The sequence below is a fragment of the Pleurodeles waltl genome, chromosome 5, assembly GCF_031143425.1.
Source record: "Pleurodeles waltl isolate 20211129_DDA chromosome 5, aPleWal1.hap1.20221129, whole genome shotgun sequence".
NCBI classification, from domain to species: Eukaryota; Metazoa; Chordata; class Amphibia; order Caudata; family Salamandridae; genus Pleurodeles; species Pleurodeles waltl.
The window spans coordinates 631,608,267-631,635,177 of record NC_090444.1 but is presented as its reverse complement, the minus strand read 5'-3'; the positions used below and the strand labels follow the sequence as shown (position 1 = coordinate 631,635,177).

Genomic DNA, 26,911 nt, shown 5'->3' with positions numbered 1-26,911 from the left:
GGGGTGGGGTACTTTACTTACCTTTGGTGTTTTCTTACACTCCCAGTGCCCCTCTACACACTACACTTGCCTACGGGGGAATCCAACTTTCGCATTCCACTATTTTATTATGTGGTTTGTGTTGCCTCTATGCCCATTGTAATCTATTGTGTTTTTCACTGTTTGCATTATTTTATGACTGTTTACATACCTGATTTAGGTTACTAGTGCATATATTGTGTATAATATTTATCTCCAGAATAAGTATTGCCTCTAAGATATTTTTGCCTTGTGTCACTAAAATAAAGTACCCTTATTTTTGGTAACAATGAGTATTGTCTTTTATTGTGTATAAGTACTGCGTGACTACAGTGGTTTTGCAAGAGATTTGCATGTCTCCTAGTTCAGCCTTGGCTGCTCTGCTAAATCTACCCCTAGACAGCCTAAGCTACTAGACACAGCCTACATTTCACTAATAAGGGATAGTTGGACCTGGTATAGTGTAAGTACAAACAAGGCAGCCTCGTACAGTTAGTCCTCTTCCACTCACAGAGTACAAAGGGCTGCAATTAAGGCATTCAGTCATCCTTCAGGTGCTCTTTCTCAGTGGAAACATTAGTGTCCAGACTGTTTAAGGGTTTCGATTTGTTAAGACCTAAAGACAGAAATACGTTTCTTCCTTGGGACTTCTTTTGGTTTTAAAGACCTTGCAGGATCTTCCTTTTGAGCCTCTGTCTGATGTAACCCTTACATTTCTGTCTCTGAAAGTGGTCTTTTTAGTTGCCATTGCTACTGCCTGAATATTGGGGGAATTTTCATCCTTGTGTTGTAATCCTCCCTACCTTAGGGCATTTGAGGATCGTATTATGTTAAAATTGGGTCTTCACTTTATTCTAAGGGTAAATTCAGTTTTTCATAAGTCCCAGGAGGTTGTTCTTCCGGCTCTTCCTTCAACCTCTGCTTCTGATGCTCATTTGGAAGTGGTGAGGGTGGTCAACATTGACTTGACTAGATCTACTGATTTTAGGGGAAGTGATTAAATTTTCATTAATTTTGGTCCTGCAAACAGGGGTAAGAATTATCTTACCACTCTGCCTCATTGAATAATGAATAAGAGAAGTGATTTCCATTTCCGACTCCAGTTCACGTCTTATTCCTCCTGGTTCTGTTCAATCACGCTCAAACCGTGGAATGGCTGAAGGATAAGTGTTTCTTAATGGCTTCAATTCAATTAATTATTATAATATATTTACCATAAATGGGTTGGATTCGCTTTTGGACTAGAGTATATTTTCTGAAATATTTTCAATTCAATTTAATTTAATGTAATTGATAGAAATAATGAAATATTTAGCACTTGATTAGGGTGATGATTCGGGTTAGAGCTAGATTTCTGTTCCAGTGTTGAGGTAAAGCATATACACTGAACCATATGACAGTATTTTCAAGGTAAATTATACACAAACAAGGGAAAAGTAGATGAATTAAGTCTGGCCTGTCAAGGTACTAGATGACGAGGTATTGACTGTATATTTAGTGAAATGATATCTCAAATGGCAATTAGATCAGACATTATTTTGAAATGTTGCTTTAGAGTCTTTAAGGTAAAGCTACCTGTTGCCTAGTGTTAAACTGCATTATCACAATTTTTGCTTGTGCCCTGACTTTTGTTGGGAATGGCCACATATCATAATCATTAAACATTGACATTGTTTATTATTATTTTAGATAAGTGAATCCCTGAGTCCATTTCTCAATAAAAAATCATTTTGCATACAAACTGTTTAGTTTTCACAATTTTTAGGTTAGGGTAAGATCCAGTTCTCAAAATCCAAGCTTCTTGCAAATCCTTCCATAAAGAAAATAAAGGGGCATATTTACAAGAAAGTTGTGCATCGGTCCAGATGCACCACTTTTCTTGCGTTCCCCTGTGCCCTTCTAACGACACTATGGTTGTACGGTCTTTACAAGGTTATGCGCTATGGCGATCATTACCACAACAGTGTCAAACTTTTTTGCGCTGTTGTGGTGATTGCTGCACTAGTGCCAAAAATGTTGGTGCTCAGGGAAGTCGTGGTCACTCAGGTCACAACCAGTTCTCTCGTACACAGTGCGGTCTCATATATAAATGACAAAGGCAGTTTGAGTTTTAAAGATTGGTTTAATAAAACGACTGCATTTTAGATAACAAAGCGTGAGCCGCAATAACCAGAACTATACAACACAGTAGGATTGAAATAGTAACGAGGAGAGTGAAACATAAGAATAAGGCTATCATATTGCAACTAAATTATGTTCTCTCTAAGTTATATTTTGAGCACAGCATGTGAAGCTCTAAGCCTGCCTTTCAGGTTCCCCTGGGAAGACATCAACCCTCATACCTGAGCAAAAGCCTGTGATCTGGATCAGCATCTGCAACAGGGCAGTCAGCATCTAGTTGTGGGTTCCTGGTCGGAATCTCCCTCTTACGTGTACCAGGACTAGAAAGTGTTTTTATAACTAACACGCCGGTGTTCTAAGAAACGTCCCTACGTAATGATGTGTACTTTCTACGAACCATACAGACTAAACTTCTACCACGTCTAACGGCAATGTACCAGACTGTATCCTTGACTGAAGCACAGAGCGAGCAAGAATGTATTGTTTGAGAACACAGTGCTGAAGTAAGCTAAACAGTGTGATAGAATGAAATAAAAAACAAGACTGTGAAACTGGTTATTGTAAAATAACAGTGCTAGGTTAAATAAAATGCATCTAGGGCAAAGTGCACAGAGGCTTAAAATGTTAAGCAAATGTGCAGAAAGCTACATTAAAAATGGCTACACTACACTAATATTCCCATCTTCAGGGCAGACTTTTCCACAGCAAACATAACCAGCGTTGGTAATGCCAATAGTTCTAGCTTTAAAATAATGATGTTGGTAATGTGAAGCATGATAAGTAGATATCATGGGAATGGATTTCTACTTGTGTGAAAGCAAAGAACTGTAGAATAATATTGATGCAGATTAAAAGGTCAGGTGACAGTTTTAACTTTTCTCCTTCCATCTTTACTGCTGCCAGAGTAAAACACCCGAACTATACAGTTATCTAAGAAACATTAATAGAATACAATGTTGTGTGTGTGCCCCTAAAATTTGAAACAATGTTGGCTGGATAAATAAAGAAAATGATAACAACTGTGTAGATGGCAAGCACTTTTTGTGAAAGAACACAACTTCTGTCGAATAAAAACAGTTACACCTGGCTCCCACAATGTGGGTGTAGCCAAGCCCCTCTCCTGTGACAGTCACATAATTATCTGGCAACAACTGAACTGTCCAGCAAGACCATAAATATGAGAAAACATTTAACCCCTTTGCTGCCAGGCTTTTTCTCCCTTAGGTGCCAAGCCTTTTTTTGGCTGTTTGGTGCAGTTCGCGCATAGACCCTCATTACTTTTTGTCCACATAAGCTACGCACGCCAAATTTTGTGGGTTACTCTGAAGGAGACCAAGAAATTAACAAAAATACAGCAAAAATTTCATATATTTTTTTTTTAAATGGGAAAAAAGAGCTGCAGAAGAAGGCTTATGTTTCTTGCCCTGAAAATGGCATCAACAAAATGTTTGCAGTGCTAAAAATCACCATCTTCCCAGCTTTCAGGAACAGGCAGACTTGAATCAGAAAACCCCACTTTTCAACATAATTTTGGCATTTTACTGGGACATACCCCATTTTTACTATTGTTTGTGCTTTCAGCCTCCTTCTAGTTAATGACAGAAGTGGGTGTGAAACTAATGCTGGATCCCAGAAATCTAAAGTTTTCTGAAAAGTAGACAAAATTATGAATTCAGAAAGGGGAAATTCGTGTTGATCCTTCAAGGGTTTCCTATAGAAAATAACAGCTTAAATAAACAAATGTTGAAATTGAGGGGAAAAAACAGCAATTTTTCTTCACGTTTTACTCTGTAACTTTTTCCTACAATCTCAGATTTTTAAAAGCAATAAACCATTATGTCTGCTGCACTCTTTTGATTGCGGGGATATATAAGGCTTGTAGGTTTATCAAGAACTCTAGGTACCCAGAGCCAATAAATGAGCTGCACCTTGCAATGGGTTTTCATTCTATACCGGGTGTACAGCAATAAATTTGCTGAAATATAAAGAGTGAAAAATAGGTATCAAGAAAACCTTTTGTATTTCTAAAATGGGCACAAGATAAGGTGTTGAGAAGCAGTGGTTATTTGCACTTCTCTGAATTCCGGGGTGCCCATACTAGCATGTGAATTACAGGGCATTTCTCAAATAGATGTCTTTTTTACACACTGTCTTACATTTGGAAAGAAAAAATGTAGGCAAAGACAAGGGGCAATAACACTTGTTTTGCTATTCTGTGTTTCCCCAAGTCTCCCGATAAAAATGGTACCTCCCTTGCGTGGGTAGGCCTAATTCTCGTGACAGGAAATGCAACATGGTCACATCAATTTCCCAAAGAAAACAGACCTGTTTTTTGCAAAGCGCCTAGCTGTGGATTTTGGCGTGGGGCTCTTACCAGGTTCTGTTACCCAGAATCCTTTGCAAACCTCACAATTTGGCCAAAAAAAACACTTTTTCCTCACATTTCGCTGATGGAAAGTTCTGAAATCTGAGAGGAGCTACAATTTTCCTTCCACCCAGCGTTCCCCCAAGTCTCCTGATAAAAAATGGTAATTGCCCCATCTGCCCACAGGTGGGCAGAACAACTTTGGCCCCAATTATTTGTGGTGGGGGTATGGGCATACCCTCACCCTCTTATTCTGAAAAAAATCTCCCCTGGTCTCTGGTGGGCTTTCTGCCCACTTTGGTGTCAGATGGGCCTTCCAAAAACAAGCTGATCTGCCCCCCGTGGGGGCAGACATGGCCACCAGTAATGTGCCTCCATGGGGAGCGACCTTTTCCCAAGGGGCTGCCCCCCCAAACAAAACACACACATACACACACACAAATCCCTGGTGCCTAAGTGTTTTCTGCCCCCCTGGGGGCAGATCGGCCTCATAGAAATAGGCCGATCTGCCCCCAAGGGAGGCAGAAATGGCCTAAAATAAACTCTCCCCCCAGGGGAACGACCCTTGCCTAAGGGGTCGCTCCCCTTGCGTGAAAATGACACAAAAAAAAAAAAATCACTGGTGTCTAGTGTTTTCTGCCCCCCTTGGGGGCACATTGGCCTAACAAAAATACGCAGATCAATACAATTTGCCACCCAGGGGAGCGACCCTTGCCTAAGGCGTCGCTCCCCATATATATAAAAAAAAGTAAACCTAAACAAAAATATATCCCTGGTGTCTGAGGGTTTAGGCCCCCGGGGGCAGATCAGCCTAATTATAATAGGCCAGTCTCCCCCCCTGGGGGGGCAGAAAAGGCCTAAAAATATTTTGCCCCCTGGGGAGCAGCCCTTGCCCAAGGGGCCACTCCCCTTATGCATAAGTATATCAAAAAAATCAAAATTCCCTGGTGTCTATTGGTTTCTGCCCCCCCTGGGGGCAGATTAGCCTAATTGTATTATGCCGATCTGCCCACGTGGGGGCAGAAATGGCTTAAAATAATTCCCCCCCCCCCCAGGAAGCATCCCTTGCCTAAGGAGTCGCTCCCCACATATAAAAAATAAAAATAAAAAAAATTATCCCTGGGTCTAGGGGGTTTCTGCCCCTAGGGAGGCAAAGGTGGCCTAAAAATAATTTGGCCCCTTGGGGAGTGGCCTTTGCCCAAGGGGCTGTTCCCCTTATAAGTAAGTATCAAAACAAAAAATTCCCTGGGGTCTGGTGGGAATTTCTGCTGCCCGATCGCAATGCTTGCGGAGATATGAAAGGAAAGGCCTTTCCTTTCATGCCTCTGCCTGCCCCCTCCTCCCGAGTGGAAGAGAAATGCTGAGCACATGCCTCCAGCGCAATGGGAGGTGACGTCTGATGAGGTCAGCACGCAATTGCGTGATGTCCTCATCAGACATCACTGGGGGGGGTCGGTGCTGGAAGGGGAATCGATTCCCCTTCCATCCCAGCCCTGAGGGGGAGGGAGAGGCCCTCGGGGGAGCGCCAGCGCTTCCACCGAGGGCCTATACCAGGACGTAGTGGTTACGTCCGTGGTGCCTCAGCGCCACGCCACCAGACGTAACCACTACGTTCTTGGTGGGGAAGGGGTTAAACAAAATTTTTGTCATCACACATTACACACACACACACACATTTGTTTTACACAAGCAGTGAAACTAAATGTGAACCAAAAACATCTGGTGTTTAATCAACTGTTCTAATCATCACACATCCACACATTTATTACTACAATGCAAAAGTCAGATTCAAGTTAAGAACACAGTATCTTAATAGTGACATAAGAAAAATGTTATTTACTACCTCAAAAATGCATGTTATAATTATTTTACATAAGGAAACCATTCTCCTAATAATCATAAGTCCAGTCCTTTTAAGTGTGATTTTAACATATAGAACACATTGAACTCCATTCATCTTGATTTTGGTTAAATACATTTAATTTAAAACAAATACACATAAAAATGCCATAACCTAAGCCATATATGCAGAGTGTAATCTGCTGCTTATTACCATTGTTGAGGGAGGGAAGGGGCAGTGTGACCCACTTGATCCTTTGCCTTTCATGCATCATGGCCCCTCGTCAATCTCTCAGTGATAATAAACAGAATATTACGTTCCATGCATACCCATGTATACTATATATATATATATGTATTTAAATAAATTAATCCACATCCTTAAGCCGCGTATTTGTCATGTTTGTATCCATGTAGGCACTGGTGGAGAAGGTTTCCTGAAAGAAGCTGGATTCCCTGTAATTGAAAATAAAGTATGTAATCGGCCTGAATATCTGAATGGAAAAGTTAGTTCAAAAGAACTCTGTGCTGGACATATACATGGTGGTACTGACAGCTGCCAGGTAAGGAAGTGCACTGGAATATTGTGCACCTCAATGAGTAACTGACAATCCCCAGATAAATCATGGCTAACTAAGATATGTGTTCAGGTTTGATTAAGCATCATAGAGGAATAACAGACAACAGTGGCTCTCCTATTAGGCAAATCTTAGGGCCAGGGTTAGAAATCTTCAGGCAGGTTGTATATTTTTTGACCACTTCATGGACTTTATTGCCTAATCTTCAAATCGTCATCCATGTCTTTATCTCTTCAGCATGGCTATGGAATCTTTAGCCCAGTCACAAAATCTTTAATAGGTCATTGATTTCTTGATGTAATAATGATATAATTACCAAAGTCTTGAATTCTTTGACTAGGTCATTGACTGTATGACCTGATCATGCAGTCTTCAACAGGATCTTGGATTGTCTGATTTCGTTAATGATTCTGTGGCCTAACCAATGAAATTCTCGACCAAGTCTTGGATTCTGACTAGTACATGGAACCTTCAACAATGTTGTAGAACCTTTGGCTAGTTCTTGCTCTTTGGCGAGGTTATGAAATCTATTCACTGATTCTTTTGTTAGTTTATGATATATTTAGCCAGATCGTAGCACGCATGTGATTTGATCTCTATAGATTCTAAGTTTGTTGCTGTGCTTTCTGTTTGTTGGGGTGTGCACATAATGGCCTGCAGAAGCAAATGCAAGAAAAGAGTTGCATATTTTGAAGTATTAAATTTTTCTTTGTTGAAACTAAAAGTAGACAAACTGTAAATTTTGCTTTACAGAATTGATTTACACTCATCTCTTTAGTTAAACTAATTTCTTGCGTAAAACTATTGGGTCATTTTCCTGAATATAACTGTAGATGAATGTTCATGGGCTTTTCCACAATGTTTTCCTTCATGCAGGCTTTCTATGATCAAACCTAACAATCATTCCCCCTTATCCCACTTCGATTCCTTTGCATGGGCCGGGAGATTTGTACAACCTTGTGGCGTCCAGATTTCTGCAGCTTAACTGTGTCAGGGAAAATGATCCAGTTAATGCAAACTGAGAAATAACAATCACCCTGGACATTGGACAGATCAGAAATAACAATTGCTTAAATTAAAGCATTTTCAATTTTCTTCTGAAAAGGAGAATGCCAGTGCTGCAAGCCACAAAAATATTACAACTCGGCTCCTTATACACACACATATGTTCTTCTGATTTGAACCCACTTACCTCATTTGGGGGAGAAGCATTCCCAGACAGGATGCTGTTAAGATGAGTGAGTTGTGTTCCAGGCGCACTGGGCAATAAGTATGGTAGCTGCAGCACAGGTTAGTATAATGCGCTTTAGTGCTGGCGTCTGTATCACCAATCTCAGATGCAATGTCATGCCTATTAAATTAAGTACTCTATAACCACAATGAAGCGCTGCACAAAAGCAGTGTTCGCACAGTGAGCTTGTTGTTGTGCTGGCCCAAGCAGTAAGCCAAATTTGAGTCGGGCACAGGTTGAGGAGCGGTGAGTGGTTGCTATGGATACAGCCCTTTCATCCTGGACCCAGGCTTGTTTGCTTAATGTCTAGCACTGTCTGCCACCCTCCCCCAATGTATTAAATAGTAACAGAGAAGGAGGGATGCTTCGGGCCCTCATCTCCTCTCACAAGGCATTAGTTCCGCACAGGCTCTGAGGCCTAATTGGCCACACATAGGTGTTCTCTTCCTGCTGCCACCCAAACAGGCGGCGGCACATGGCACCGACTATAAAGCGGATGATCACAGCATTTGTTGTGGTAGTGCACAGTTATGTGGGCACAGCCCACACAGTGGATGTGAGCCTCCCAGACTCCCAGCACTCCAACAACTACGGAGGGGGGCAGATGGCCAGAGAGACATCTGGTGTGACTGTGTCCAGGCAGGCCGGGTCCCGAAGCTGGGGAGTTAAAAGCAGCACCAGCAGAAGTCTCTAAGCACTCAGAGAGCAGCTTGCTTGTGCACTGCAGTTGAGGCCCGTCTATTGGTTGCCACAAATATCACAGAGTGTCACTAGTCCCAGGTCTGAGATGACACAGACAGTCACTACACTGCTAGCCTGGCACGTTGAATGCCTTGCATTCATTATCTTCCTGAAGCTGATTGGGAGTCATGAATTTCTGAGCAGTACGGATGCATTTCAGACCAGGGTACAAGAGGTAAGACAAGCACTGGGAAATTAGCACTGCATTAATGAGGGATCAGAGGGAGTTGATTGTGTGTGGAAGATGGCTACTAGGGTGAGGCCGTATGAGTTTGCGTCACTTACACACAGAGAGGGAAACAGCTGTCTAATCTGTCCTGGAAGTGGGAACACTAAGGGGCATATTTATTCCCCATTTTCACCGAATTTGTGTCATTTTATTTTTACACAAATTTGGCACAAAACTAACTCCATATTGACAAGTCCAACGTCAAAATATTGGAGTTTGCACCATTTTTTGATGTGTGTATCTACCTTGTATACCATGCTAAAACAATGCACAGGTGGGGGGATGGGCTAAATAATGGTGCGAAGCCTGCTTTGCACCATTATTTAACTCCTGGGTCAGACCAGGCATTAAGGGATCTGTGGACCCATTTCCATGGTTAAACCCCATACCGCCAGCCCCACCTAGCTAATGTCACTTTTTTTACACTAGCCCACCCGTTGCACCGGCTTGCACCATTCCATTAATATGGTGCCCAGCTGGTGCTCAGGAATGGCGCAAGCCGGTGCTTAACATTTTGGTGCAAAACTGCGTTAACGCATTTTTGCACCAAAAAAGTAGAAATATGCCCCATAGTCTAGAAAAAAGGTAAGGAAAGGTAGAGTGAAGGGCATAGGGGAGGGAGAAAGGACAGAGGCTGTTTGTGGAAGGTATCTTTTGAGTTGGACTGTGGTTATCACCACCCTTCTAAGGTACACTGTTGTTTCTTATGATTCCTTAGTACAGAAATACCTATCAGAAAGAATGCAAAGTTTTCAGTGAGTGAGATCTTAGAATTTCCTCTTGTGTTTTGTCCAAACTCAGAAAAGAAGAGTCAGGCCTTCCATGAACAATAGTGAGATGCATAAGCAGTAGCCATTTGCTGAACGTTTTTGCAGGAATTTGACCATGGCAGCTTTGACATTTGCCATCACTGCTCGAGCTACATTACAGGTGGTGAACCTAATTACCTAAAACTATTTGACTTAGTCAAGTATGTAGATTCTTTCAATATCACTAGATATTATTATTTTCATATAATCGTTATGCAGTGCAGCTTAACAATTTCAGTAAAGTCCAGACTATGGGGCGAGCAGGCATCAAGCAGTGTCCTCATGAGTAACATGGGGCCTGGAGTATTCAAGGTTTTTGCATTCGCAAAGCCTCTGATGTATGCAATACTAGGCTTTGAGAGTTCAAATCCACATTAAGATTTGCAAGTGGATCTGTTACTTGCAATGACCACATTACAAGTTCACAATACTCGTAAGGAAAAGGGGCATTAAAGAGACAACCTCCATTTCCTTGAGACTTCAAAGTGTATTGTACTGTATTGTGACCGCTACTGCGGTACCAGACGATTAATTGCATGCCAACACCCCAAGTTCAATTATTTCGATTTAAAAGTCGAATCTGTCACTGAGGCACAGCTTCCACCAAATGAAAATCATTTGCAAGCATCAGAGAGGGGGAGTATTGATAGACAATGGTACAAGGGACTACTCCATGCCCCCAATGTATCTTCACATCATGCAAAAAATAAATTGAATCGTGGACTCTGCCTCTTTATGGGAAATAGACTGTAGTTTTGGCATTTTACAGATGCAGTGATGGAGGTCTGCTCTCCAGTGCAGGCCTTCATAACTGCACTTGCAGCTTTTTGGGGAGATTCACAGTGGGTATCATCCCTGCATACGCAAAACACATGAGGTAAAATTTCTGCAGCTCCTTCTCAATGGCATTTTTATGCTGTGATGGATGGGTATAGGTGTTCCAGCTCAAAGAAGGGATTGGGTCCCATCTCAATGATGTGCAAATACTCTAACTGCTTTGCAGTCCAATCCTTAGCACATCTCTTAAAAGCGATGGTGCAAAAAACATCAGGCAGAGGAAAAACAGTTATTTTCTAGTACACTGGGACCCAAAAGAAGAAACACATTGAGGGACAGAAAACGTCGCCATTTGCACTCTTCAAAGGTGCTGGAGAACGCAAGGAAGCGTAGGTCAGGCTTTATCTGATGGATCTTTTTAGTTGGCTAGGAGGCAAGGGAGTCAGCTACAAACATACAATTTAACTTTCGTGGAGCCCATTTGGCACACATTGAGGACCAGGAATCAGAATGTAAAGTTTAGTATGTTTATTACAAATTAGTAATCAATCCAATATAGGTGCTTATCAAGATCATATTATAAAGATACAGAATCAGAGTCACCAAGCCGAAGTGCTGGAAGAGGTTCAGTCTCAGTAGCATAACGCATACAAAGAATACAGTCACAGCAATTCAGATACTAAGAAACATAAATCAGCATTCCTTAAAGAAATTCAGATAACCCTTTCTAAACATAAACAGATTTAAGGATCATCCAATCCGGCCTCTGAGGTAGAATGGAAATGTTTAGAATAGAGGTTTCTGGAATAAAGGAAGGACGGTGTCAGCATAATGAAGACTCCAGTAGAGGCCTTTTGAAAAGGGAAATCAGTGTTTAGCATGAAGCTACACAATTGCAAGGACAAAAGGAAGCAGGAACATCTGAACCTCTCAAAGTCAAAAGGGACTCTGCCTTACCATCTAATAGTGTGAACACTAATTTATGACCAAAAAGTTCCAGAGGCATCCATACCTCTTAACGTGTCACCAAAAACCCAATTACTTCTCTTTCTCACAGTGTGCATTGGCAACATCCATTGATTTTCCCATCACACAGATCTCAAACAACCAAGTTAACCCTGAGCATCCTTGTTCCTGATACACAATGAATATGAAGCTTCCTCTGCTCATTAAATCATCCCATTCTTGCTAAGATTCCTCTTCTCAGGCCTCACTATCTCTAATACGCAATATTCCCTGCTCTAGCTATGAAATTACAAAATTGCGCATGTAAACGAAAAGAAACATGCAGAGCAAGGAAAAATACATTTCAAGAACTGAAGGCCTAGTCAAGCTGACTTTTATTACTTATTTTCAAAGTGCACTTCGAATACACAATTATATGTGCATGCATAATGTCAGAATAAATGCAAAAAATGAATTCATGATTACACATGCAATGTACTTTCAATAAATGCAGTCTATCTTGAAAAACAAATGTAAATGCTAATGAGAACTATGAATCTTCCTGTGAAGCTAAACATTAGAACACACACATATAAATCTCTGGTTTATACAGTGAATATAACTCAGTAATATGTTTTTGGTTCTTCACTTTACATTAATAAAGTTTAGGCACACAGGGTATATAGTATCAGGTACACATATATATTGCTTCTGTGATGTGTAGGGGTGAAGACTAAATCTCACAGCTCAAACCCTCCCTCCAATGGCAAATCTAGTGATCACAATCAAGATAAGAGTCTCATCAGATACAACAATCAAGACCTCACAGGTTATGTATTTTCGTCTAGTCTAGTCCATATGTTCCATAGTTTCATAGTAGCTAAACTGACCCTCCTCCAACTCTACATTGTCTCACTTCCTTTTAACTTCCCTTTTTGCTTGTATATTCTTTTCTTCCTTAAAGATCAGAGTTGAGCTATTGCACAAAGAGCAATTAGCACAAGGGGTCTCAAAATGGAACCCAATATTCCACTTCCCAAGTTCCCAATCCATTTGCCAACTGCAGCAAATCTATTTCCAATTGCTTCCCAAGTACCTGTTCCTTCTAACCCCTCCAAATCTTTCTACAAACCAGTAATGTTTTTGACATGTGCCTTCAAGTCTTTGCTCTTGTAGGGGTTGTAGGTACAGCATTTCTGGTTCTTTAACATCCTGCAGGCTCTGTCCTCTTTAGTTAGGAGAATATCTAACACAAGTCTATTTTGCAAAATCAAGGACCTCATAGCTACCATTTCAGTATCTACAACTAACAAAGCTCATGCCGTACTGGTGAACAGTTTATCCACTTTGGTAGACAACTTTCTAATTGAGAAGATTTGGGGGAATACAATTCCTCAAGTAAAACAGTCACTACTACAACTGCAGCTAGTAACACACCTGCCATTATGTACCAACATCTACTATGGTTATTAGTTTCCATAACTTCTCTAACATCAGACTTTTGTGTGGAAAATAGCAGCAGCAGTGTCTCCTATGTTGGTTTCCACCGGTGCAAGTGACAAAACAAAGTTCAAACAAAATATAATTATGTACAAAATCTTTGGGAGTCTTCCTTAATCTTAATGCTACTCTGTGTTCTTCTGAAGGACACCTTTACACCCCTTCAGCTTCCTCTGTAATCTTCTTAATTCCCTGACAAAGTCTGTTTAAATGTCTCTACAGTTCAGAGACCACACTAATAACAGATCGGGCCAGAATTCTCAGTAATAGTGTGAGGCGCATGTCCCTAGGCAGATCCAGTCCCTCCCTCTCCTGCTTTCTTGGCCAGAGGTCGCTAGCTCCCAATCACGTTTCCACAGTAATAAACCCTTGGTTGAGTCAAAATCTGACTCATTTACCACCACAGGATAAGACTCTCTTGTCTCAACTCTAGCTGATGATTCATCCAGACCCCCCTCGGACAGAACATGTGCTGTTTCAGCCTCTTCTTGATCCCCGATGACTTGTCTATCCTGCTTCCGCTGTATCTCTGTCACATCTGGCACTTCTGGGAGATGTCCTGTCACATCATCAAGAAGACACTCAACTCTGAGAGTGGGGAGACCTTCACATATGACAGCAGTAGTTGTCACCAGACTGACTTGGTAAAGCCCACACCAATGAGGTTCTAGGCATGCTTTCCTCACATGTTTCTTCACTATGACCCAGTCTCCAGCACTTAGGTCATGGCACTGCTCCTGATGTGACAAGGCTGAGGCTGTTCCAACCTGGTGGGATGCACATGCATCACAACAGCCAGTCCTTTGCAGTAATCAAGAATCATATAATCTGTAATATTCACAAGCGCATTCGCAGGTACAGCTGGCAGTCTCAATTCTCTGCCCCCATAATTATCTCGTGGGGGACAGTCCGATCCTCCGATAAGGGATACTGCAAAGACTCATCAATACAAGAGGCAAAGCATCAGGCCACTTCAAAGACATCAAATCACACATATTAGCTAGTCTGGATTTCAGTGTGCAGGTCGATAACTGCAATGTAGTCTTTGCTCCACTTGTAATGGTGCTCACAACAGTTTCAGGTCTTCATTACTGAAATGAGTCCCTCTGTCTGACTCCAGAGAATTCAGGAAACTGAACCTGGGGATCAGTTCACTCAGCAACAACTTAGCTACTGTGAGACTGTCATTCCTCCTGGTTGGGTAAGCTTGAACGCAATGAGAGAAGATGTACATGACCACTAGGACATATCTCAGTCCATTGCACACAGGCATTTCAATAAAGTCCAACTGCATCCTGTTGAGTGGACCACCTGATCTTCCTATATGTTGCAGTTTCACTGTTGACACACAACACATCTGTGACACAGTCCTTCAGCCATCAATCTAAATCGGGGGTTAAGCCACGTTTGCCAAAACAGATGGACCATGGCATCCCTCCCTACATGAGCAGGACCATGAAAATGTCTAGCAATTGGGGTAAAAAGACTATCTGGCAACACAAGCCTTCCATCTGCTGAAACCCAAATGTCATCATCCCTTTTGACACAACCTGCTCTGACCCACCTTTGCTGTTCTGCCTCTGACACTTCCTCTTGCAACATCTTAAGTTCTTCCCATGTATGTTGTTAACAAACGGTTAAAATTGGTCTCATCTGTAGCCTCGTTTGAGTATTCACCATCGAATGTACAAGTTCCATGAGCACAGTATCTTGTGATTTCATCTCCGTACTTGTTACCCACTGTCACATAGTGATCTCTATTGTGGTGTGAAAAGCATTTCAAAATCACGATCTGGGTAGGCAGTTGTAATGCACAAGCAGTTTTTTCACATACTCCCCGTGTCTCATAGGAAACCCTAATGAGGTCATGAATCCCATTTGGGGAAATAGCTGTCCAAAGTCATTGACAACACCAAAGCCATACTGACTATCAGTAAAAATGATCACTTTTAGCTGTTCAGAAACACAGCATGCTCTAGTAAAAGTGACAGATTCAGCCACTCCTGATGCGAGCACTCCTCGAAGCCAGGAGGCTTCTACTACACCTGAGACCATCAAACTGCATAGGCAGCTCTTAGATTCCCTTCATGGTCTCTCAGACAAGACCAGTCAACAAACAGAATGAAATCAGACTCATATAGTGGCTTACCATGAATGTCTGGTCTTGGCTTGGTGAATAATTCAATGACATCAAAAACATCATGCTCCACTTCCCCATCTTCACCCTCAGTTTCAGTATGGGGTAACCCTGTAGCAGGGTTTAAGGTGACATACCTCTTTAAACTCACATTTTCGGCAGCCAAAATTAGTTGCTCATAGAGGGTCAACCGGCTATTTTTTCAAATCTTGGGTGCAGGTACAGGTTAACAATATTTCAAATGACTGAGGCACAAACACAGTAAGGGGATGACCCATCGCACTTCTTTCACATTTCTCCATGGTGACACCTATGGCTGCCACTGCTTTAAGGCATCCACGCAGTGCTGAAGCAACGTGATCAAGGGTAGCAGAGAAATAGGACACTGGCCTTCGGGCATTTCCATGCAGTTGTATACGCACTGAGAAAACACAGCCCCCTCTCTCACTGCAAAAAAGAGCAAATGCCTTGTTATAATCAAGCATTCCCATTGCTGGGGCATGACAGTTACTTTCTCTTAACTCTAGGAAAGTGATTAAGAAATTGTTATCCCATCGGACCAGACACATTCTTATGTGTCAGCCTCTGTAAAGGCTTGGCCACTAAGGAAAAGTTTGGGATTAACTGGTGACAGTAGCCCACCATTCCTAAAAACATCCTGACTTCCTTCTGAGTAGTTGGTTAATTCATTTTCTGGAATGGTGAAAATCTTTCTGCAACACCTTCCTTGCTCCCATCTCAATGTGATGTATCAGATACTGGAACTCTTTTTGACAGAACTGCAACTTACTCAGGGACACTTTGGGGGTCATTACGACCCTGGGGGATGGCGCTAATTTGGGGAAAAGTACTGCCAACAGGCTGGCGGTACCTTTTCCCAAATTATGACATTGGCGGTTTGGCTCATGCCAAACCACCAATGTACTGCTCCGTCCATCAGGGCGGTAACAAGTCTCCAGCCTGGCAGCCGTCACAATCCCATCCTTGGGATTATGACCCCACCTACTGCCATGATTTTTGTGGCAATCCTACCGCCACAAAAACCATGGCGGTAGGCACTACGGAATTCCTTCCCTGGCACTGATAGGGGTCTCCCCCGCACCCCCTCCCCAGACTCCTCCCCCACCCTCCACCTCCCACTCCTGACATCCACAAACCCACACGCGCACACATACACACTCATACACACATGCATACCCACATCCACCCACGCATGCACACATACATACATACCCACACCCCGCAACACACACTAACATACATTGTAGCACACACGCATTCACAACACACAACATGCACGTACACTCACATTCATTCATTCATGCACGCATTCCACGCGACTCACACTCGCATACACGCATAAAAAAACAGGCCCCCCCCCACACTCATAACACCCCCACCCCCTCTCCTGTCGGAGAACCTGACTTACCTGCAATTGCACTAGAACAGAGTTACAGGGCATAACTAAGGATTCAATATTCTTTCTATGGATCTGCTTAAAAATCAAGGGGCTATCCGTATAACCTTATGGGACTCCACACCATGACGAAACATGGTTCTGGAACCAAAATCCAAAGAGGAACTGGTTGTCCTCAAGGAGTGGTATGGAAAAGAAGGCCTGGCATAAATCGATGACAGTAAGCCACTCAGCCTCACATGAAATTTGAAATAAAAATCACAGCTGGGTTCTGTACCATGGGACAACAGGAAACAATAATGGTATTTATCTTTCTCAGGTCTTGAACAATATGGTTTTGACCGCTAGGCTTCTGTAAGCCCACAGTAGGTGAGTTACATGGGCTTCCATTATCTCCTTTAAAATGCCTTGTTGCATCATTGAGTCAATCCCTGGAGTGATCCCAGAAATTGTTTTGGGGGTCAGATTTCACTGTGGTTATCTTGGATAATCAACATTTGGTTCCACTTTCATGCAGACAGGTTCAACACTTTTGATGAGACCTATGCCTTTTCCTGAAACTTCCCAGTCTTCAGATTTCTCCTTATCTCTAAGATCTGGTGATAAATCATTATTTGTCATTATAGGGAACAATCCACATAAAGACCATCTCTTTCCAGTTTAAAGGCAACATCCTCATCATGAGTTTGAAACTCAACACCTTTAAGAGTACAGTATATGGTTCAATTCAGTTTGCACAGGAGATCTCTTCCCAAAAGACTTAACGTGCTAGAATCACACAGCACAAATTGGTGATTCTCTTCAAAGGACCATATTTTCACAGCTACTTCTTTTGTTACGGAGCTTGTCATTTGTTTATTCTCAATTCCTACAACTTGGATTCTTTTTCCCAAAATAGGTAGCTTGGAACTTCCACTATTCCAACAGTGGAGCAGGTAGAACCAGTATCAAGCAGGTAAGATATGGGGTGGACATTCTCCTCACCATCTATGAAGGGACCACTCTAGGCTACCTATAAGACTGCACCAAGAACGTAATCTTCCTTGCCCATCATGCACTGTCATAATGACTGGTCAGAATTGTAATCTTCAAATGCTTCAAACTATTTAAACTGTTGAAGCATATCCTGTTTTTGGAAAGAATTCTGACTTATGTTCGGGACTTGATTTTAATAAAATCTGGGTCCCTTTGTATTTTGCTGTGGCATCAGTGCTTGTGGAACCTACATTACTGGGGCTTGGGGCACTCTCGAATTCTCGGTCTCTGTACTTTCTGTGACTGAACATGGTTATTACCCTGGGTTTCTGTAGACCCTGAATTTTGAGGATTAAGATGACATTTCCATTTGCAGTGCTCCAACATATTGCAATAATGACAAGGATTCATCTTTTTCAAAGTTGCCACGTCAATCCCAGTAGTCGGGTCAGTCGGAACACCACATCCTCTACCTTCTTGTGGGAACCCGTTTCCACCTTTCATCACCAGCGTTCCCTGCTGATACACTTCGTGCATAGGGCACACATTCCCTACAAAAGGCTGACTCAGTCCTTCTCCTCTCTGTACAGCTTTCATTTGTGCCACATCAATTTCTCCTTTAGTCCTTTATGCTTCATCTCCATTTCATTACTGTAATATTTCACATATCTCAAGATTTCATCAATAGATTTATTTTGCCATCAAATCAAATTCTGATGAATTATCAGGCCAATCTCGATCCTGTTACAAATCTAGACACAAAATTTCCCATGTCTTTCACCCCAAGAGCCTCCATTCCACTGTGCTGCTTTAACATTTACAACAATCTCTCATAATAGGTATGCACTGACTCTTTGGGCTCTTGGGTTGTCCTGTCAATCGTAACCCAATCAATATGTTTAGCTGGTATCGTCTATTTTGAGAAGGTCATCACCTTTTTTTCATTAGTAATGGTGATAAAGCATTTGTCACTGGACTTATTTGTGGCTTCTTCTCCGGCCACTCTATAGCCACTTTACATTTTGCCAACAAATCACTCTGTATCACATTGTCAAAGAAAGTATACAAATCCACCCACAGGACCTCCAAATTTTTCACAAACCACTCAACTTGCTTGTACGACTTTTCTGGCTTTTCTCTGAATTTGGGGAACTATTTAGTGAACGCGGCAAGAACACTTCTACTCCAAGGCACATGGACATAACCTCCACAGGCGCTTCCCTCAATGGAAAAGCTGACATGCCCTCTCCCTCCAATGTGGACGGAGGCAGCTCTCCCTTGGTCTTCTTCTTATTTCTCCTCTTCTCCCATCTTATTTCCCACTTATCTAACTCCTTCCATTTTCAAATGCTATGAATCAACTCCTTAATTTTCATTTTCACTCATCGGGCTCTTATTCTACAAATGTAATTCTCATCATCGAAACACATGCAGTAGATTCTCTGCAATGACTTGGTTCTACTTAAATCTACATTGTATTTTTGATCCAGTTCAGACAACCATGCATTTGTCCTGCACGTTTAGCAAACTCTTTACACATAAACACAAGTTAATTCTCTTAGTAGGTATCTAATCGGGAAAGATCAAGAATTACTGATATCTTTTCATCCAGTGCTAACTTTAATTTGACCACATCTGCTATATTTTCTCCCACCGGGGACTGAATTGTCTCTCTGCTTAATCCTGAGCTTAGACCTTCCCTTGAGGTTACGACTAAATCTTTAAGCCAATCGTCAAATTCTTGAGCACTAAGACCAATATGCATCACAGGGGCATTATACACTATTCCTTCTCTGCGAGTACTATGTTAACACTCGGAGGTGAATTCCAAATAGACATGACAAGGATTTGCGATCCTTGGGCTGGTTATCCTGTAAGGAAAAATCCTGCCTGATTCGCTACTGAAGATACAGGAGTGGCATAGGGTGTAGTCACCTTAGTCGGGAACAAGGAAGTATTTTCTGTTTCTCCCCATCCAGGGACGACATGAACAGTAGTTGACAAAATTATTCCAGTAGGAACTGTTAAAGCATGTGTTGCAGCTCCTGATGACTCAGGTTTATATAAAGTAACTGCAGGACAAACAGTGACTGGAACAGTGATTGCATCTGAGGCAGTGTAAACAGTAAGGTTAACAGGGGTGTGAATCCCTGAACTCTCTCCCATCAGGTTTTGACTCATATTTACTCCTGTATTCACTGGTGCAGAGGGTACTCATGAATTTCCACTGGGAACTACACCACTCATTCCCTTAAGTTGGGTCTCATTAAATGGGGGTGAACGCTCCAATAGCAATACATTTGAGAAGTCATCGTTAGAGTCACTATCTTCATCTATATTCTCTGTTTCTTTTGTCTCTTCCCCCTCCTTTCCTTTGTCTTCCTTTCTCTTTATCAGTCTCTTCATTCATCAATGCAGGGTATGATCTAGCTCCCTCTATCATGTCAGTCCTCCACCTTTTTTGTTCCGCATCCCATCTAGCATTGGTACAAGTACACACTGCCTTTTGGACTTTTCCCACACATCTTTCCTTCTGCTTAACATGGGCTGCACGCTGCCAAGCATTAAGTGCTTCATACTGCAGGGGTTTAGGTTGTGGTTGCATCTCATACAATAATCGGCTCAAATTTTAAATGGTTCTCAAATTAAATACACCATAGCGTGGAAACATCAATGCACTATCTTTCTCTGTGATCTTATGCCATTGATTCAGCCAAATACATGTGTGAAGACCCACATTTATAGCCAGATAATGACCTGGCATTTTTCGTGTGATGCCTCTTTTCCCTCCCGAATAGGTATTCTCCTATGAAATTAGATCTCTTATGGCCTTAAAACATTTTAGGCCAGATTTAAGAAAAGTGGCTCTGCACCCACTACAGTGCCACTTTTCTTTGCACCTTAGTGCCCACCTAACACTACCATCTGTGCGCCGTATCCAAGATACAGTGCACCATGGCGGTAGTTAGGGAACTAGCGTCATAATTTTTTATACTATTTAGGAGCTTTGCAGGATTAGCGTAAAAAATGTTCACGCTAATCCTGCAAAGCCCATTGAGTCCCATTGTAAACAATGGTGTGTCTCCTTTTAATGCCTGCTCTTAGATCTCTCTTAGATTTCATTGCCCCATTTTTCTGGCTCCCCCTAACGGGGGGAATGCCCCCTTTGCATACATTATGTCTGGCATAGGCATAATGTGGTGTAAATGCTTACAAAATGGCGCAATGTATGCATTGCGCAACTTTTTGAATTGGGTGCAATGATTTTGGCCTCGTTGGGCCACATTAGCGTAAACAAATAATTCTAATGTGGTGCAAGGAGGTGCTAGGGGCTCTTAAATCTGCCCCTTTGTTGTTTAACAATATTGTCAGCAATCACAAATAGAAGTCTGTTTCCAATCAGGAAATAAATCTCTACCCACAATTCTTGTTCAACAGCAACATCCAATGACAGCGCCGCACTCTATGATGTAGGCAACCAATAAAAGCACGGCTCAACACCAATCGATAAATCCCAGCACACTGTGATGTAAGCCATTCTCCTCCCAGCCGCTCACCCTCCCTTGCAACTTTTTATGAACACACTCTTACCAGCACTAAATACGTATAATAAAAACGCAAAACGATTTCAACAAATAACCTTGTCTGCTCTACTCAAGAAATTAAAGTACTCAATCACACAAGAAATGGTCCGCTGTGACACTTTACGTCCTACTCTGACTCATACTGAAACCTCGACCAGCAGGGAATAACCTGGATTAACTTCTCCCTGTGGACCAGATTTACTACACCAAGCACACCCTACTCTAATGCAAAGATAAATAAATGTCTCTATCTCAATTGTGTCATTGACAACATCTCACAACGAGCACCATATAGCTTAGCAGACCATTGCAAAACAGTGTTTTCTACACCAATAAGTTATTACTATCCCAGGATCTTAGGCTACGTTGAGCCCGATGACAACTACAAATTTGCATTAAGCAGTACACTCACACAACAATCTAAAACATTGCTACTACACTACACCACATGATCTCCAGAAAACATTGCAAGCTAGCCGTAAGCAATTGTAACACACAACCATAATAATACTCACTCCTACCCTGTTACAACTCTCCCCTGAACTGCTGAAACTTTGTCAGTCTTTCAAATTGAACCACGGGCTTTAGGGGCTTGAACTGGGTTTGGGCAAGTCTAGAATGGGACACTCTAACTCTGTGCTTTAGTAATTAACAATCCTCTGGTACCATCTGTTGGAGTGTGCATGGAAGTGGAAGTTAGTCTTCATCCGATGGATCTTTTTAGTTGACTAGGAGGCAAGAGAGTCAGCAACAAATTTACAATTTGACTTTCGTGGAGCCCATTTGGCCACACAATAAGGTCCAGGAATCAGTATGTAAAGTTTAGTAGGTTTATTAAAAATTAGTAATCAATCCAATATAGGTGCATATCAAGATCACATTATAAAGATACTGAATAACAACTGGCAAGCTGACGCAGCAGAATAAGTTGTGGGCCTGATTTAGAGTTTGGTGGAAGGGTACTCCTTCACAAATGTGATAGATATCCTGCCCGCCATAAAATAATGTCAATAGGATATGATGGAATCACAGTTTGTGACAGAATAACCCCATCCGCTGAATTCTAAATTAGGCCTTCAGTCTCAGTAGCTTTAGGCATACAAAAAATACAGTCACAGCAAATACAGATACTAAGAAACAGAAATTGGCACCAGAGTTCCTCCTTTAGTTTATGCTGGAATGTCATTCTCTGCCTACATCGCTTCAGATGCTGTACATTCCACATAGGATAGCTGGCTGACACAGGAGATCCAAATGAACTGAAATATAAGCATGATTTTCATTTGTAATTTGTCATACTTTGCAATTAGTTAGGGGCAACTATCTCGTGTCCTAGGCAAAACACTCCTCATAGGTGGTTCTGACAGTTCAGTGGACTAATAGGCGATCAGATAGGTGTTTGACCCCCCTGTTACAAGTTCAGGTCTCAGAGTTTCCACTGAGCATTCCACGCATCAGTGATTTTGAAAAGGAGCGCCATTGCGTTGGGTAACAATAAAAATCTATTATCTACCAATTTTGCCTCTTATGAGTCAAAATGCACTTTATAAACACATATTGAGGCAGAATCACAAAGCATTTATGGGTATGGGAAGTAGTGCTACCAGACTACACATTCAAATACTCTTACCTCCTTTTGTGAATTGGCCCGTAAAAACCAACTCCCTATTAGTTGTACTAATTGTTTATGAATATTGCCTGAATATTCCCATTTTGAATGTTTTGCGGCCAATTCACAAAGACATGCAAGATTATGGTGGTCATTCTGACCCTGGCGGTCTTTGACCGCCAGGGCGGAGGACCGCGGGAGCACCGCCGACAGGCCGGCGGTGCTCCAATGGGGATTCCGACCGCGGCGGTAAAGCCGCGGTCGGACCGGCACCACTGGCGGGGTCCCGCCAGTGTACCGCAGCCCCATTGAATCCTCCGCGGCGGCGCAGCTTGCTGCACCGCCGCGGGGATTCCGACCCCCCCTACCGCCATCCAGATCCCGGCGGTCGGACCGCCGAGATCCGGATGGCGGTAGGGGGGGTCGCGGGGCCCCTGGGGGCCCCTGCAGTGCCCATGCCACTGGCATGGGCATTGCAGGGGCCCCCGTAAGAGGGCCCCTACATGTATTTCACTGTCTGCTGCGCAGACAGTGAAATACGCGACGGGTGCAACTGCACCCGTCGCACAGCTTCCACTCCGCCGGCTCGATTCCGAGCCGGCTTCATCGTGGAAGCCTCTTTCCCGCTGGGCTGGCTGGCGGTCTGAAGGCGACCGCCCGCCAGCCCAGCGGGAAAGTCAGAATTACCGCCGCGGTCTTTCGACCGCGGAACGGTAACCTGACGGCGGGACTTTGGCGGGCGGCCTCCGCCGCCCGCCAAGGTCAGAATGAGGGCCTATGTAAAGGAGCACTACAGGATTACTACTTTCTCTACTTCAAAAGGCCTTGGTGAATAAGTCCTATTATGTTGTACGGAAGAAATGGGACGTCTGATTTTACAAAACACTGTAATTCTACTTATTTAAAATCATGAAACATCAAACCAGCAGCAAGAGGACATTTATGAAATGTGTCCAAGATTGGCCACTTTGGTTATTAAAGATGTGATCAAAAGACATCTGTGTTGCCTGCCCTTGATCTTACATACAGCTTGTACACCAGAATAGAACTGTCTCAAAACAGGGCAGTTAGGGGAAATAAGTGGTTTACGATATTGACAACAATATTCTCTTGTTTTCTCTACAGGGAGACAGTGGAGGACCTCTTGTTTGTCACGATGGAGAAAAATATGTTCTGCAGGGAGTCACCTCCTGGGGTCTTGGATGTGCCCAGCCTATGAAGCCCGGCGTTTATGTTCGAGTTTCAATGTTTATCGACTGGATTGAAGAGACAATGAAAAATAACTGAGATATTAGGAACCTCAAAGGCCTCCCTCGCAGCTCAGTTCAATACAAAATATTGTGAATATAGGCAAATACCTGCAGAAATGAATGATCATTGTCCTACATTTGTAACCTATGTAATTGTTTTCTTTGGAACATCCATTTGGAAAGTGAGGCATTCAGAACTAACAATAAAAACGTGAGGTTCACTTTGAGTTTGGCAATTTTATTGAAAGCCACGAATGATCGATTTTCCACTCTTGTCAAAGGTTCAGAATATTTTATTGAGTATAATTCAACAACAGTAAAGAACATACGTAACTGTAAGGAATAAATGAGATATCTTTACAATATATTAGCAACATAAAAATTTACATTAAATTGTAGAAACATAAGTAAGCAATGTTTTAGGATAACAAAGAACAAAAATAACAAACAACAAGGGCTACTAGTATAACATTCAAAGTAAATAAGAACCTTCTATAAATGATATTGTCTTCAAAGTATTAACATAGGAGTCAAGAGTACTCATGTGGTAGTTGTAAGCATGGGAGATGTGCCAAAGGAGATAACAAAGATGAGTAACCACGTCTAAGAAAAATTGTCCAGTCCCAAAAAGTACGAACATAGAGTAAACTAGCATACTTTCAATTTCATTGATTGATTTTACAGCTGTATGGAGCAGAAAGTCAAATAACTTACAATCATGAGGGGAAGTGCTTAGGGAAGTGCATAAGTCTTACGTATAATGATAGTGAAAAAAAATGAGAGGTGAAATTTGAAAATATTTTCAAAAATGGGAAACAATAGAACATTCTTAAAGCATGTGTATAATAGAACATAATGAAGATTTACAATGCCAACAGTTTAGTGTTTCAAGTCATTTAATTTTAAACATTTTATCTGGGGACCAAAAGATGTTTTATAATAGAAACACATTAGTTTGCAAAAGTGAGGCTGGGGAAAAGTTAGTAATACTTCGTATCCAAACAGATTTTCATTGATTGGGTGTTAGTGAAGTCTCTAAGAAACAGTTCCATTTAGTCATCTGGGGAGAAACAAGGGAAAAGCTGGTAAAACGTTTCTTATTTACTTTAGATGCTATCTGTACTGAACGGTTAAAAAAGTGTTTGGATTAAATTATAAATCAGTGAGGTCAGTGTATGGTGTAGAGAATTTTCGAATCTAAAGCAAAAGTTATCAAGGAATATATGCATTTTTCAATGGCATAAAGGAATATTGAGAAAAAGTTAATTGTATAGGATTTATATTGGGAAAGTCGTCAGAAAAGCATACCTGCTTATGAAAATAAAAGAGTAACATTAAACCCTTTGTTAGCACCCATGCTTTATTCTCTGTTACATTTTCTAGTATGTTTATTTCTTGCAAACAAATATGCATGATTGACTAATTTAATTCTCCTGCAAGTTTGTGCTGGTCCAATAAGGCCAAGCACTTAGGTACAACAAGTACTGAAAAACTTGTCACATCTATAGTAAATAACATCACCGTAAATATGTTCCATTAAACCAACAACTCTTAAAACTATCATACCTCTGTTTCAGATTAAATAAGAAAATGTCAGGAAATGCTTCTTACCACTTTCAAAAAGTATTGGTGTACAATAAACAATTTATTGAGAATCTACAAGATATAGATTTTCAAGTGCTAATGAAAATCCAAGTGATCTGTGTTTCATCAGAAATAGCTGTGGCATAGGCTAGCTAGGTGATGTCTGAATCCAGTAAGATATCAATTTAATGCAATTCAATACTCTTTATTCAGTACATAAAAGACAATCAAAATCCACCTGAAGCATTAAAGTTGGCTTCTACAACCTTGAGCCTCTCCACTAAAATGCAGCCATCCCACAGCACTGTCCTAAAACGGTATCATAAAGAGATAAACAGTTCTTACTGCACTTAGTCATTCTTCGATTTTCTACATCTCTCTGCAGCTTTAAGAAAGGCACCCACGCAATGACAGACATCAAACTCCTTTAGAGTTTGCAGAAAAAATAAAACATCCCTGCATTTGAGGTACCTAATAATTTTAAAATTAGCTTAGTAAATAAAATGAAATACATTAAATAAAATTTGCAAAAGAATATAAAATGCATTAGGGTCTGTTCGGAGAAGCCATCACAGGGGCAAACCGAAACAGGCAGCCCAGGTGGCCACAAGTACCTGGAAAGTTCAAAAGCTGCTCCACCACACTTGTCCTAAAGGGGAATTTTTTCACTCCACTCAGATATTGATTCAGTATTTGGAAGGAATGCCTACCACACGCCCTTTTTAGATATCAAATTGTTATCCACTGTGATGGAAATATAGGAAAAATAAGGTGAGTGGGGCAGGGGTGGGGTGGATTAAGAGGTTGGGGTGGGTGGGGGGCTGGAGCAAACTAATTTAGTTTTTAATTGGTAGGGGTTTGTGTATTTTTTAAGGAATTAGGGTGGGAGTTGGGTTAGGGCGGGAGTGAGGCAGTGAGGTAAGTGGGGCTGGGGCAGTGGTTGGGGGTGATTAAGGTATTGGGGAGGGTGGGGGGTGAGCTATTTTCCTTCTTTAAATTGGAGGGGGTGGGTATTTTTTTAAGGAATTAGGGTGGGGGTTGGGTAAGGGGCGGGAGTGAGGGAGTGAGGTAAGTGGGGCAGGGGTGAATTAAGGGATTGGGGTGGGTGGGAGCAGGCTATTTTTTTAAGGGGTGGAGTTGGGGAGTTTGAGTATTTTTTTAAGGAATTAGGATGGAATTGGGCTAGGGTTGGGAGTGACGCG

At 41.9% G+C, this 26,911-nt stretch overlaps 1 protein-coding gene across 1 annotated transcript in view; it reads left to right on the top strand.

Moving 5' to 3' along the window:
* The window catches only part of PLG (plasminogen), a 387,567-nt gene extending 363,215 nt beyond the window's left edge, over window positions 1–24,352 (top strand). Inside the window, exons 19-20 of the mRNA XM_069234491.1 lie at window positions 6,761–6,906; window positions 24,001–24,352. Of these exons, the coding sequence (XP_069090592.1) occupies window positions 6,761–6,906; window positions 24,001–24,162 (308 nt within the window). The 3' untranslated portion in view covers window positions 24,163–24,352. The remainder of the gene's footprint in view (window positions 1–6,760; window positions 6,907–24,000) is intronic.
* Window positions 24,353–26,911: the final 2,559 nt, after the last annotated feature.